Raw genomic sequence first — 13,516 nt, forward strand, 5'->3', positions numbered from 1 at the left:
AATTTTACATTTTGTTAGTGTAGGCTGCCTTTTTGTTGCTGTCTTAGAAGCTTAGAAATGTTTCCTCATCAGCCAAATACTTTATCTTAACTAAGGAATGAGGCAGTTCCAAAGTTCTTACTACTAGTATAAAGATAAGAGAAGCATTTACCTTTGCTTGCCATATATTCACTTCAAAAAAATCATGGGCTTGACCAAGAATCAACCTGTTGAAGTACAGTGGTGATTGGAGGTGCTTGTTTGGCTACTCTGTTTCAACACAAAATTGACCTAGAATACAGGAGAACTAACTGGATCAGCTCTTCAGATGTAGTATGAAGATCTTACAGGTGTCTGGTTGTCAACATTATGGGCAAGGTGTTATTTTATTTGTCTTCTGTGGAAAGGCATTAACAAGCTCTTCCTAACTTTGGACCATGCTCCCCAATTTCATTTTGGTTGGCTCCCTGACTACTGATAATATAATACAAAGCCCAAATCCCCCCAGATCTTAGCATGCCTTTGCTTAAACTCTGACTCTTACAGAAAGGCACTTACCTCTTAATAGGCAGCCATACTTCAGCCAGTTTGATAAATGCATTTTTTTTTTTTTTAAGAAAAACCCTAACAAATCAGATAAGGATATAAATCAGACAAACTGCACAAAAGAGATGAAAAGAAAGCTTTCCTGGGAGAGGAAGTGATGTCCATGAGAAAGCTGGGCTGAGCCTTACAAAAGCATGGCCCTTCTCTCTCATAATGCATTCCTCTTATGAGCACAGTAGGTCTGCTTCTGATCCAGCCACTGAGATGCTCCTAAGGCAGTGTCCAAGAGCCAGGAAGGCAGTTTTTGACAGCAGGTTCAGTACAGCAGGAAAGTCATTCTGGTAGAGTCCAGTTGTCTTGTTAGCGGAGGCTGCTGCTGCTGCTGGCCTGAGAACTGCCCATACCTGGGTGGTCTGGACTGTGTCGGTTCTGGGGAAGACAAAGCAGGAGCACAAGAACAACTAGGAAGTAGCCTTGGCATTGACCAGGAGTGGAAGGGAAAACAGAGCAACCTGCCCTGAGTTTTCAATTTTGGTCCAACCTGAAGCTAAGGACTCTACCTAGTATAGGGGTGAGACATAAGGGAAACTCACTGGACTACAGCAACAGGCCCCTATTTTACCTTCTTTTTCTTCTTCTCTTTCTTCTTCCTTTTCCGTTCAGGATCCTCTTCTTTCTTCTTTTTCTTTTTCTTGTGATCTGAATCAGATGGCGTTTCTGTTGGAGACATTAGGTGCCTATCAACTGTAGAGCTCAAAATCCTCTCCTGCTAGAACTCTGCATATTATAGGAAGACCTCTAGTCATTGGCAACTGCTTTTGTTCAAATGGCCAGAGAGGATATGCAGGCACTGCTAAGGTCCCTGTCCCAAGGTCCTACTTGCCCAGAAAACCCCAGAACATTAATTTCTTCTTTCAGGAGAATCTGGGAGTCCAGGACTCTGTAAAGAACTTTTTTTTTCACCCTGAGGATGGGTGAACCCGATTCAGAACATCAGGTTTTCTGGCTTTAAATAGAACTGCTTCTTACCTGGGGGGACAGGATCCTGGGTACGGCTCTGTTTGTGCTTGTGCTTATTCTTCTTCTTGGGAGGCTGAATATGCATCAGACGACATTGCTCTGGCAACTGAAGGAACCAAAGGAAGGTCAGGGTGAGTGGAGGGAGCAAATCCCCTGCTCGCCATTGTTCTGCTCAGTAAGTTAGGAAGGAACAGACTTGGACAGAAAAACTACCTCAATGCCTTTCAGACCTCCCCATTTGCCTCCTTCCTCCCCAAGAGGGGACTCACCGGGCCAGTGTGGAGGCGGAATCCAGCCAGCATGGTTCCTGTGATAGGATTGAAAGAGCCACCAAGAATAGGGGGCTTCTCAATGAGGGAGCGGAGGCTGCTGTTATCATGGGAACCTGGCAGATCAATCATTCCGGGTAGGTCAGGCAGGAAGTTACTCAGCTTCTCTTTCACTTTCTTCCCACAGAATTTATTATAGGCATGTTCCAGGTTGTAGTGTGTGATCAGGTTGGTACTGCCTGTCAGCTCCGTGCTGCCTAGAGAACGCAGAGAAAATAATAAAATGTATTTAAGTCAGCCACATAATATTTATACTTACATTTATATAATACTTTATACTTTTCAGTATGTGTTCATTTGAACTGGGAAAAAAAAATTCAATGTATTTAAGATATCACATTCCATTGATAAGAGACAGCCCTGGCTAAGTAGTTAAATTGGTTGGATTGTCATCACCATATAACAAGGTTGTGGGTTCAATTTCTGGTCAGGGCACATAATAAGAATCAACCAATGAATACATATAAAAGTGGAACAGCAAATTGGTGTTTCTCCCCCCTCCCCCCAAAACTCTCATCCTATCTAATAAAAGAGTATTATGCAGGTTAACCAGCACTCCAATACACAAGATGGCTGTCCCCAAGTGGACACAAGATGGCCAGCAGGGGAGGGATTTGGAAGGGACCAGGCCTGCAAGGGAGGGCAGTTGGGGACAATCAAGCCTGCAGAGGAGGGCAGTTGGGGGTGGCCAGGCCTGCAGGGGAGGGCAGTTAGGGGGGATCCAGACCTGCAGGGGAGGGCAGTTGGGGGTGGCCAGGCCTGCAGGGGAGGGCAGTTAGGGGGGATCCAGGACTGCAGGGGAGGGCAGTTGCGGGTGGCCAGGCCTGCAGGGGAGGGCAGTTAGGTGTGACCAGGATGGCAGGGGAGGGCAGTTAGGGGCAATTGGGCTGGCATCAATCAGGCTGGCAGGGGGTGATCAGGCTGGCAGGCAGAAGTGATTAGGGGCAATCAGGCAGGCAAGCGAGCGAGCAGTTGGGAGCCAGCAGTCCTGGATTGTGAGAGGGATCCCAGATTGGAGAGGGTGCAGGCTGGGCTGAGGGAAACTCCCCTCATCCCCTGTGTACCAATTTTGTGCATTGGGCCTATAGTCAATAAAAATAAAAACACACTGTTAATGGTAGGAGACAGTGCCAGAGTGCCTCTCCTCATAACTTGGCATTGCCTTTGACCATTATAGTATTCTGATTTAAAATATATATTTTATTGGTTTTTTTACAGAGAGGAAGAGAGGATAGAGTTAGAAACATCGATGAGAGAGAATCATTGATCAGCTGCCTCTTGCACACCCCCTACTGGGGATGTGCCTGCAACAAAGGTACATGCCCTTGACCAGAATTGAACCTGGGACCTTTTAGTCCGCAGGCCAACACTCTATCCACTGAGCCAAACCGGTTTTGGCTATAGTATTCTGATTTTATCCCCCCTCTTTGTTGGCTCTCCTCCTTACAGGTGAGAAGACACTGCCTTTTCTGAACTTTAAGAGTCATTCCAACTTTGTCAGTTCTATGAACATGATTTAAAATCTCTCTTCCCAGCCCTAACTCCTCTCCTGAAAACTAATCTTGCACTTCCAATCTCCTCTTAGTCCAGGAGTGGGGAACCTTTTTTCTGCCAAGGGCCTTTTAGATATTTATAACACCATTCGAGGATCATACAAAATTATCAACTTAAAAATTAGCCTGCTATATTTAATCAAACATTTAGTTAACTCACCCCTCATGCCTTGTCAGAGCTAGACAAAATGATTTTTTGGACCTTAAATTGCCCATGGGCCAGATGTTCCTCACCTCTGTGACTTAGTCAATTCTATGTAGATACTATGGCTTTTTATTTATTGATTGATTTTAGAGAGAGAAAGGAGGGGGATGAGACAGAGAAAGATACTTGCTGTTCTACTTATTTGTGTATCCACTAGTGGCCCAGTGCACAAAATTCATGCACCAAGGGGGTGGGGGTTTCCTCACCCCAACTTGCACCCTCTCCAATCGGACATCCCTCTCACAATCTGGACTGCTGGCTCCTAACCGTTCACCTGCCTGATCAGCCTTAACTGCCTTTGCCTGCCTGCCTGATTGCCCCTAAGTGCCCTCCCCTGCTGGCCTGATCTAACCCCCAATTGCCTCTGCCTGCTTGATCACCCCAAACTGCCCTACCCTGCTGGCCTGATCTTGCCCCTAACTGCCTACCCTGCCGGCCTGATCTTGCCCCCAACTGGCCTCTCCTGCTGGCCTGATCTCACCCCCAACTGCTCTCCCCTACCGGCCTGATTGCCCCTAACTGCCTCTGCCTGCCTGACAGACTGCAACTTCCCTCCCCAGCTGGCCTGATCTCACCCCCAACTGCTCTCCCCTGCCTGCAAATTTGGTTTTGACTGGTCGATTTCTATGCCAGTCAGTGCCACAAGCTCTGCCTCCTAAGCAGTCATTGGCTCCTCACAGTTCACCCAGATTTGGTTCTGGTTGGTTTCTATGCCAGTCAGTGTCTCTGGGCCTATCTCCAGGCCTGATCAGCAGCCCCTGTGGAGGCCTGGAGAGAAACAGAGGTGCAGCTGCTAGCAAAGCCCAAAGAGAAAGAGAGGCAGTGGCTGATCAACAGCTGCCACAGAGGCTGCAGATCAGACCCTGCCTCTCTCTTCGGGCCTGATCTGCAGTCTCCTGGATAGTCAATGCTGGGTCGCCTCAGCAACCTAGCCCTGACAGCAGATTGACTTCCTGTGTCTGGTGGAGCTTCTGTTTGGCTGTTGCCGACATTTTTATATATTAGGTTTGGTTGATTTTTGTATGTGCCCTGACCAAGGACTGAACCTTGGCATATGAGGATAATGTGCTGACCAACTACACATGGTACCTCCCATTCTCTAGATATTTTTAGAAGCAGTACGCCTGAGTTTTAAAAAATCTTCAATGATTTCCTATAACCCTCAGAAAAGACCTAAAAATTCCATTGGCACTCATGGTTAAACACTGTATTATAACTTAGCTTTGGGACCTAGTCAACCATTAGTCCCCTATGCAAAATTTCTGACCCATCCAAATGAGTCTCCATCATTTCCTGAGAAAAACAAAAAACACCCCTCATTGTGTTTCACTTTAGGAAAACTGACCTAATTATAGGAAAAGTCTGCCTAATATTCTTCAATAACATAAATTCATCAAGGTCTAGCTCAAGTGACTACTTATTATTGGTCTCATTTTGGATATTTTCAAAACCACTACATAGTTATGTGAGGCATGACCACTAAATAATGAGATTGGCCTTGACAAGAAATATGGTCACTATCCTTAAACTACATACTTTGCATCTCTAAGTAAAAGAAGCTTCTTAAAAACAAGGACCAGACTTATTAATCTTGTTCCTCTTCTCACCATATGTCCTCCTCTCTACTTCCTATACACACAACATTTGCCCAAAACATATATTCAACATCTGTCAACTGAAAGGTAAAATCAGAGTAGGTAAGGTCAGTGGAAGACATCAACCAACAACTAACCGAAGGAAAGTTCTATGCTTCAACCTCTCTATGCTTCAGTTTTTTTCAACTATAAAATGCAGATAACAATGCCTACCTGTAACAATTGTCCTGTATATTGTTACATATATAATTGCGTCGTGAACTATACAAATTACTGTACCAATACCCATTATTATTTCCCTCCACTCTTGATGGGATGAACTAAAAGCAGAATTTGGGATGAACTAAAAGCCATTTTGGAGCCTTACTTAACATGTCCAAAATGACTCTTGATTTCCATCTCCTCAAACTTGTTACACAGACGCCTTTCAATTTAGGGCTCCTGGGTTCTGGTAACAGTTGCCCAGGTTACCTTGCACCTCCGCTAGCCGGCTAAGAATCACGCTCATCACCCCCTCGTTATGATCTGATTGGCTGATTTTGGCCAGGCCTGGCACTCACCTGGCAGTTCCCGCATTAGGTAGAAAGGACCGCAACCAGCTGCTGATTTGTCGGCACCAGGAGGGGCCGTGGCCGCGGTGGGGGGCGGAGCCGTGCCGGGCCCCCCGCCTGGAGGAGGAGGAGGCGGGGGTGGAGGCTTCCCTGGTCCGAAGCCGAGTGCGGTTGGCGGTGGAGGTGGGTCAGCCTGAGCTCCGAACAGCGCCGTGAAATTCTCCATCTTTCCTTCTGCCCCGGCGCTATCCTGCTGTCCGGCGCTAGTGCTTTTCATTGGACAATCCTTCCCCGGCGTACCGCCCTCTTCCTCCATGAGCCACTTATCATTGGATGCCTCGGGACCTGCCTCCCTTGTTCCGGCAGCTACTTCCGTCGCTTGAAGAGTACGTACCGGAAGTACTAGCTCACCTATATCCAATAAAATGACTTAAGTGGAAAAGCGACAGCTAGATTGACCAATAAGCTATCATATGCCTTTTTTTAGGGCGTCCCTACCGTAGCGTCCAATCAGAAATCTGCTTTTGGTTCTGGAGGCGGTGCTTCCAAGTCTCGGCCCACTGGAAGTCTCAATGGTGGGAGAGGCGGGGCCAGGCCTAGCGACGCCCGAGAGCGGCCAGTGCCGCCTGCCGAGAAGATGGCGGTCCTGGCACCTCTGATTGCATTGGTGTATTCGGTGCCGCGCCTTTCACGATGGCTGGCCCGACCTTACTACCTTCTTTCAGCCCTGCTCTCCGCGGCCTTCCTACTCGTGAGGAAGCTGCCCCCGCTCTGTCACACTCTCCCCACGCAGCGCGAAGACGGCAACCCGTGTGACTTTGACTGGGTGAGCGACCCCCGCCTTCGTTAGGAAGGACCCCGCGAACTTGACGGTCCCTTTCTCCGTGGTTGCATCCTGGGGACCCGAAATGCCGAGCCGGTAGCGGACTCACCATTGAAGTATAGAGCCTGGACCGTAATCGAGTCTAAATCTCTTCTTGTTTAATGAAGATGGTCAAAAGGGCTAGCCTGCACCACAGCCATACCCAAACTCCACGTTCGTGTGCACAGTCATTAACAGTGCTGCTCGTGGGTGAAGCCTCTCAAGGAGTCTTTGAGATAAGCCAGTAGTAGTGTTCCCGTTTTATTGGTGGAGAAGTTGATCTCCGCGTGATTAGGCGGCTTGTCCAAGGTCACACAAGTAGGACTTGAAACCATGCTCCTGGCCATATTTCCTACACACCATCCACTTATTTTTAAAAAATTAAAATAATAATTTTATTGATTTTTTTTTTTTTTACAGAAAGGAAGGGAGAGGGATAAAGAGTTAGAAACATCGACGAGAGAGAAACATCCATCAGCTGCCTCCTGCACACTGGGGATGTGCCCGCAACCAAGGTAAATGCCCTTGACTGGAATCCAACCCGGGACCCCTCAGTCCGCAGGCTGACGCTCTATCCACTGCCCCAAACCAGTCAGGCTTCATCCGCTTCTTAATACACTATGCTTGGAACTATGCTGCATTCGGAGGATGCAAAAATGAGTAATAAAATTGTTACACCAATTGAAATTGTAACAAATACATCATAAATGATCCCAAGCCTCGTGCTGTATACTTTCCGAGTGGGGGTGCAGAGAGCACCCAGACAAATCAGTTGAGGAAGCTCTGTGCCCTCTGCTGTAATAGCAGCGTCTGTTTCTGAGAAAGGAGGGCTATCCTGAGTTTTGATCTTTTTTCCAAAAATGAGTCTTGACCTTTACCAGAGCCCACTCCCTTACTTTTATCCTCCATCCCTTGTTTACTCTTTAATATTTCCCCCGTCCTTTCCCAGACCATACTATTAATTAGCTAAAGTTTAGCCATGTTACTCCAAAAGATCCTATTTTTATCTGATATCCTGTACCACTTTCACCAAAATGGGACTGAAAAATATAATGATATTAGTAAAGATTTTACTAAAGAGGTGGCTTAAAACTCTGACTTATAGTATCTTTAACAAAGAACAGTAAAATTATGGAGAAATGACGAGTCAGAAATTTTAGACTTCCAAAGGTGACTAGGAAGATAAACTAATGGTATATAAAGGCTAGTATCTTATCTAATAAAAGAATAATAGGCAAATTGACTGTTACTCCAACACACAAGATGGCCGGTAGGGGAGGACAGTTGTGGGCGATCAGACCAACAGGGGAGGGCAGTTGGGAGGGAACAGGCCTGCAGGGGAGGGGAGTTGGGGGTGACCAGGCCTGCATGGGAGGCCAGTTAGGGGTGACCAGGCTGGCAGGGGAGGGCAGTTAGAGGTGACCAGGCTGGCAGGGGAGCAGTTAGGTGTTGATCAGGTTGGCAGGGGAGTGGTTAGGGGGTGATTAGGCTAGCAGGCAGAAGCGTTAGGGGCAATCAGGCAGGCAGGTGGGCAGGCAAGCAGTTGGGAGCCAGGAGTCCTGGATTGTGAGAGGGATGTCCAACTGCCCCATGGGATGAGGCCTAAATGGGCAGTTGGACATCTCTTGAGGGGTCCCAGATTAGAGAGGGTGCAAGCTGGGCTGAGGGACAACCCCCCCTCCCCCCAGGTGCACGAACTTCGTGCACTGGGCCTCTAGTATTATATAAACTCCACTGGTGCTGTCTTCAGGCTGATAGGGATTAAGGTTATCTCCCTTGATTAGCTGTTGCCCTTCCTGATAGAGTGGGTTAGAAACTTTATATCTTGTTTTTAGACAAATAGCTTGGGGCTTTTTTTGGTATTTAGTTGTTCTCAATTGCCTTCAAAAAAATCCTTCAGCCAAAGTGGCAAATTTTGGGGTGTCATATTCTGCTATCATTCAGTATCCTCTCAACTTATGTGCATGTTTGAAAATGTCCATAATAAAAAAAAATTAAAAACAATGAGCAAACAAGCAGAACAATCAATCAAAAGGGCTCTGCTGCCCTAACCAGTTTGGCTCAGTGGATAGCATCCGTCTGCAGACTGAAGGGTCCCAGGTTTGGTTCCAATCAAGGGCATGTACCTTGTTTGCGTGCACATCCCCAGTAAGGGGTGTGTAGAAGGCAGCTGATCAATGTTTCTCATCTATGTGTCTAACTCTATCCCTCTCCCTTCCTCTCTGTAAAAAATTCAATTAAAAATAAATGGGCGGGGGGTGGGGTGGGGTGGGGTGTGAAGTTGAGGGGAGTGGGGGGAGAAGAGGTCTGCTTCATATAGTTAGTCTGGAATCCAGTCTCATCCCAGCTTCAGCCAGCCAGCAGATGAAGAGAGAGACCTGGAATGCAATGACACACCCTTTCTTACTGCCTTTGTGCAACAGTGACACATCACTTCCATTCACATTCTATTCAGGAGTGCTCGTCACACAGTTCTCCCTAGATGTAAGGAGACAGAGAGTCTAGCTACAGTTTGTCCAGGAAGAAAAGGAAATAATCAGAGTGTACATAGCTAGTATCAGAGTATACATAGCTAGTCTTTGCTATAGAGCCAGAATATTTCTGTTAATCCTAATCGTTGGTCTCCTGATTGACCACAGTTCCCTTTTTAAATCCATCCTTCTACAATTTTAAGTCTCAATTCTAACCAATTTCTTTTCTTTCTTTTTTAATTCTCCTCCGAGGACATTTTTCCATTGGTTTCCAAGGAGAGTGGAAGAGAGATGGAAAGACAAATATCGATGTGAGAAAAACACATAATTGGTTGCCTCCTGCATGAGCTCTAACCAGGGCCCAGGCCAGGGAGGAGCCTGCAACCCAGATATTAGTGCATGCCCTTGACCAGAATTGAACCTGGGACCCTTTGGTCCGTAGGCCAAGACTCTATTGACTGAGCCAAACCAGTTAGGGCTTTTTTTTTTTAATTGATTTCAGAGAGGAAAAGGGAGAGAGAACCATCATTGACACTGAAAAGGGCCTTTAGGAGCTCTGAAATGCCTCCTTCAGGTTTCAGATTATATTAAAGGTGCATGATTATTACTGTGAATATTAGATGAAGAGGAGTAATTTAACTTAAGCAAAACCAAATAAAGTAAATAACCATATATTGTATGAATGTAATATTACAAGAAAGTCTCCCCAGAAAAGTTTCATTTTCCCAGGGTCAGAGAATTGGTTGTAATTTCTCACATTTTTATTCCATGTTATACTTTATACAACTGTTCTATATTCATATCATTTAATTTTTACAATAGCATTTTGAGGTACATGTTATTCAACGGAGGAAACCAAAGCTCAGCAGTTTATGCTCGGAAAGGCACCGGTCAGGTTGTGGCAGGGTTAGAACTTGAACCTAGATCTTCTGACTGGTGTTTTTCCCACTACACCTTAATGTAATTATTTATTGTTATCGTTCCCTCTTTGGATATCTGTTGGGTTTTGTTCCATATTGGTTCCTTTACCCACCCAAATTACCTCTGCTGATGGCATTTCTGCCACTTTGATTCTGTTGCAGAGAGAAATAGAGATCCTGATGTTTCTCAGTGCCATCGTGATGATGAAGAACCGCAGGTCCAGTAAGTTTAGCCTGTTTCTCTGTCTCCCAAGGGTAGGCCTAAGCCCTTCGGAGTTGTTTTCATTCATGTTATGAGAAGGCATTATTTACTGTACCAGTGCCTCGTTCCATGCCAACGCTGAGTTTGATCTTGGACTTTTATCCCTTTCCCCCTCTCCCATTTCAAAGTATTTCAGGAAGAGGGACAAAGAATGGGATATAGGAGCTAGCCGCCTAGCCTGACCCGTGACATCTTTGTGTTTCAGTCACTGTGGAGCAACATATAGGCAACATCTTCATGTTCAGTAAAGTGGCCAATGCAATTCTTTTCTTCCGCCTGGATATTCGCATGGGCCTGCTTTACATCACACTCTGCATAGGTAAGGAGACTACAAGACTTGGTTGGAACCCAATTCAAACCAGTTTCTCCATAGTCTTCTTCCATATCTGTTCCTAATTACGTGTATAACTCAAATGGTGTAAATCTACAGAGACTTTATTTTAAGAGGAAGGGAATATCAGCCCACAAAGTGTGTTCTTTGGTGCTTGAAGTCTGATTTGGTTTGAAAGGAAATCCTTGCCGAGGGCCTTATCTGTTTCCTTCAACATATATATTCTTTGTGTGTTTAGTGTTCCTGATGACATGCAAGCCTCCCCTATACATGGGCCCTGAGTACATCAAGTACTTCAATGATAAAACCATTGATGTGAGTGATCATCCTCCCTCCCATTTCTTGGTTCTATTGTGGGTAATTTTGTAGTTGTGCACCTTACTCGCTAGGAGGAGCAACTGTGCTTCAGAATGGAAGTCAAGGATTTTTGGTTCATCATGGGAACTAAGGGAAGCAGAGAGGGAAAGCCCTGATGAGGAATTAAGATGCTAAGCTCTGAACCTTTCCAGGGGCCCGCGTGATCCAGCTCACTGTTTCTTCCCTGTGTGTGGCAGGAAGAGCTGGAGCGGGACAAGAGGGTCACTTGGATTGTGGAGTTCTTTGCCAATTGGTCTAATGACTGCCAATCATTTGCTCCAATCTACGCTGACCTCTCCCTCAAGTGAGTGGTGCAGAGGGGGGGATGATGGGAATTGAGAGGCTGTACTTTCCCTCTCACTGATTTTTGTACATTGCAACCAAAGGCATCTCCCCCAATAGCTGTATTTCTACTTCCCTCAATCCATTCTTCTTCTCACACTATGTTAAATAATATATCCTTCCCAGGTACAACTGTACAGGGCTCAATTTTGGGAAGGTGGATGTTGGACGCTACACTGATGTTAGTAAACGGTATGGAAGGGCCTGAGTGGAGGGTGTAAACAGGGAATCACTTTGAGTGACGTATACAGATTCGGTTACAGAGCACTTTCTGGGCCCTGTAGGTACAAAGTGAGCACATCCCCCCTCACCAAGCAGCTTCCTACCCTGATCCTGTTCCAAGGTGGCAAGGAAGTCATGCGGCGGCCACAGATCGATAAGAAAGGACGAGCTGTCTCCTGGACTTTCTCTGAGGTACCTGTACAGGGAAGAGTGGGCAAGTGGTTTAGAGAAGCATATGGGACAGTAGGTGGTCTTTGAAGCCCAACCTGGGTTTGATTCCTCGCTCTACCACTTACACACAATGTGGGTTAGTTATTAGATCTTATTCATGAATTCACTCAGCAAATTCATATTATACTTCTCCTGCAAGTACTGGGGAATTATTAGTTAACATTCAGTCTTAAAGGACCTGTATCTATAGTCTGTAGCCCCTAGGTTTCTTAGCAGTAAATTGGAGACAGTAATACCTAGCTCATAGTGGTTTTTTTTTTTTTTTTAGAAGATATAGGCATTTTAAAAAATATATATTTTATTGATTTTTTACAGAGTGGAAGGGAGAGGGATAGAAAGCTAGAAACATCGATGAGAGAGAAACATTGACCAGCTGCCTCCTGCACACCACCTACTGGGGCTTTGCCCGCAACTAATATACACGCCCTTGACCGGAATGGAACCTGGGACCTTTCAGTCCGAAGGCTGACGCTCTATCCACTGAGCCAAACCGGTTTTGGCTCATAGTGTTGTTTTGCAGATTACATTATGATGTAGTTATAATTCTTGGTATAGTACATAATAGGTGCTTAAGTTGACTTTTAGATACCTGTAAAAGAGATTTAGGTTAGAGTAGATTTCTGTGCTTTGCTTCCTCTTTTCCTAAACTGTGCCTAAATACTTCTTATTTTCCAAACTCTGAACTCTCCTCCCCAACCTTGACCTCTGCATCTGCTTTGTGCAGGAGAATGTGATCCGAGAATTCAGCTTGAATGAACTGTATCAGAGGGCCAAGAAGCAATGGAAGACGGGAGATAATACTCCAGAGGAGCAGCCTGTGGCCTCAACCTCCACAGCAGTGCCAGATGGGGAAAGCAAGAAGGACAAATAGGTTTCCTGCCTTGTTAGTGCTTCCTTCTGGTCAATCCTAGGCACCTTTGAAGCCCTGCCCCTTCTGTAACCACAGCCTTGCCTGAGTGAGGCTTCGCCTTTTATTTATGCTTTCCCTGTTTGGCTGGGCCTGGGTGGTGCAGGGTGCTGCTTCTGGTTTTAAAGAGGCATCCAGGGAATTGACAGGCACATTTCACTGGAGGAAGGGAGAGATCTCACATAATGGAAGAGGAAGTGTTTTCTCGCCAAGCTTGGAATGCTGCCCTTCACTCACAACATCTCCACCATGTTGTTTTTCAGTATTCCTTACTGGACTTATTTTTACAGTAGGTTGAACCCTAACATAAGATGCCAGGGTACAGAGTCTGCACTAAAAATTTTCCCTCAAGGACCCTTACTTCTTTAAGCCCCCTGGCTTGGTCTTTGGCCTTCATTAAAAATAAACCTAATTTTGTTACTCGTCCCAAGGACAAACCTTTAACCACAATATGAAGGTTGGGAGGAAGGGGAATAGAAGTTTAAGGCCTTCCTTTGTGGGGTGGGGCCTGGAAGAGAGCCCTAGGGCAGGATTGGGGTTTTCCCTTACCTTCCTACCTACTCTCCCACACCCAGTTGATGGTTTTCCATAATAAAAGACACTGGGATTTCCTTTTGTTTGCGCCTCTGTGTATTAAAAAGCCTGGCTACTGCAAAGGAATTGCTTAATTTCTTACTAACTTCAAAGGCCATTCTCATTAGTTTCACCATATACCAGTCATTGATACCCAGGATTGGGGAGAGTTGGGGAGGAACAGTTTCTTTAAATCCAGAGTTGGGGTCGCACCGCGTTAAGATTGTAGACTAGCCTCGGGATAGGTCCCAGGGAAGAAG

General features: G+C 45.9%; 2 protein-coding genes across 5 annotated transcripts; one reads left to right on the forward strand and one right to left on the reverse strand.

The window, feature by feature from the left end:
- Window positions 1–556: 556 nt before the first annotated feature.
- On the reverse strand, window positions 557–6,094 carry MED19 (mediator complex subunit 19). Its single transcript, XM_036426635.2, has 5 exons — window positions 5,788–6,094; window positions 1,815–2,071; window positions 1,555–1,651; window positions 1,148–1,242; window positions 557–954 (listed from the first exon to the last, which is right to left on the reverse strand). Exons 1-5 carry the CDS (start codon window positions 6,092–6,094, stop codon window positions 886–888), a joined length of 825 nt encoding a protein of 274 aa, XP_036282528.1. The 3' UTR covers window positions 557–885.
- On the forward strand, window positions 6,038–13,294 carry TMX2 (thioredoxin related transmembrane protein 2). Of its 4 annotated transcripts, none has more exons than XM_036426630.2 (9): window positions 6,038–6,159; window positions 6,269–6,604; window positions 10,194–10,254; window positions 10,499–10,612; window positions 10,863–10,939; window positions 11,179–11,285; window positions 11,450–11,515; window positions 11,587–11,737; window positions 12,501–13,294. In XM_036426630.2, the coding sequence occupies exons 1-9, from the start codon at window positions 6,112–6,114 to the stop codon at window positions 12,645–12,647; spliced, it is 1,107 nt and encodes a 368-aa protein (XP_036282523.1). In that variant the 5' UTR covers window positions 6,038–6,111; the 3' UTR covers window positions 12,648–13,294. The 4 variants fall into 4 exon arrangements, with proteins under 4 accessions (XP_036282523.1, XP_036282524.1, XP_045433536.1 ...); XM_036426631.2 differs by having other exon boundaries at window positions 11,608–11,737; XM_045577580.1 differs by having other exon boundaries at window positions 6,043–6,164; window positions 6,266–6,604.
- The last annotated feature ends 222 nt before the right edge of the window (window positions 13,295–13,516 follow it).

Source organism: Pipistrellus kuhlii, unplaced genomic scaffold (genome assembly GCF_014108245.1).
Source record: "Pipistrellus kuhlii isolate mPipKuh1 unplaced genomic scaffold, mPipKuh1.p scaffold_m20_p_9, whole genome shotgun sequence".
In the NCBI taxonomy this organism is placed as follows: domain Eukaryota; kingdom Metazoa; phylum Chordata; class Mammalia; order Chiroptera; family Vespertilionidae; genus Pipistrellus; species Pipistrellus kuhlii.

Bases quoted from the DNA above. Each gene is read 5' to 3' on its own strand.
- MED19 (XM_036426635.2), bottom strand. From the start codon at position 6,094: ATGGAGGAAGAGGGCGGTACGCCGGGGAAGGATTGTCCAATGAAAAGC. The intron at 2,072-5,787 runs GTGAGTGCCAGG...TGCGTTCTCTAG, and splicing joins CCTAATGCGGGAACTGCCAG to GCAGCACGGAGCTGACAGGC. The intron at 955-1,147 runs GTAAAATAGGGG...TGTCTTCCCCAG, and splicing joins AAGAGAAGAAGAAAAAGAAG to AACCGACACAGTCCAGACCA.
- TMX2 (XM_036426630.2), top strand. From the start codon at position 6,112: ATGCCTCGGGACCTGCCTCCCTTGTTCCGGCAGCTACTTCCGTCGCTT. The intron at 6,605-10,193 runs GTGAGCGACCCC...ATTCTGTTGCAG, and splicing joins ACCCGTGTGACTTTGACTGG to AGAGAAATAGAGATCCTGAT. The intron at 10,255-10,498 runs GTAAGTTTAGCC...TTTGTGTTTCAG, and splicing joins GATGAAGAACCGCAGGTCCA to TCACTGTGGAGCAACATATA.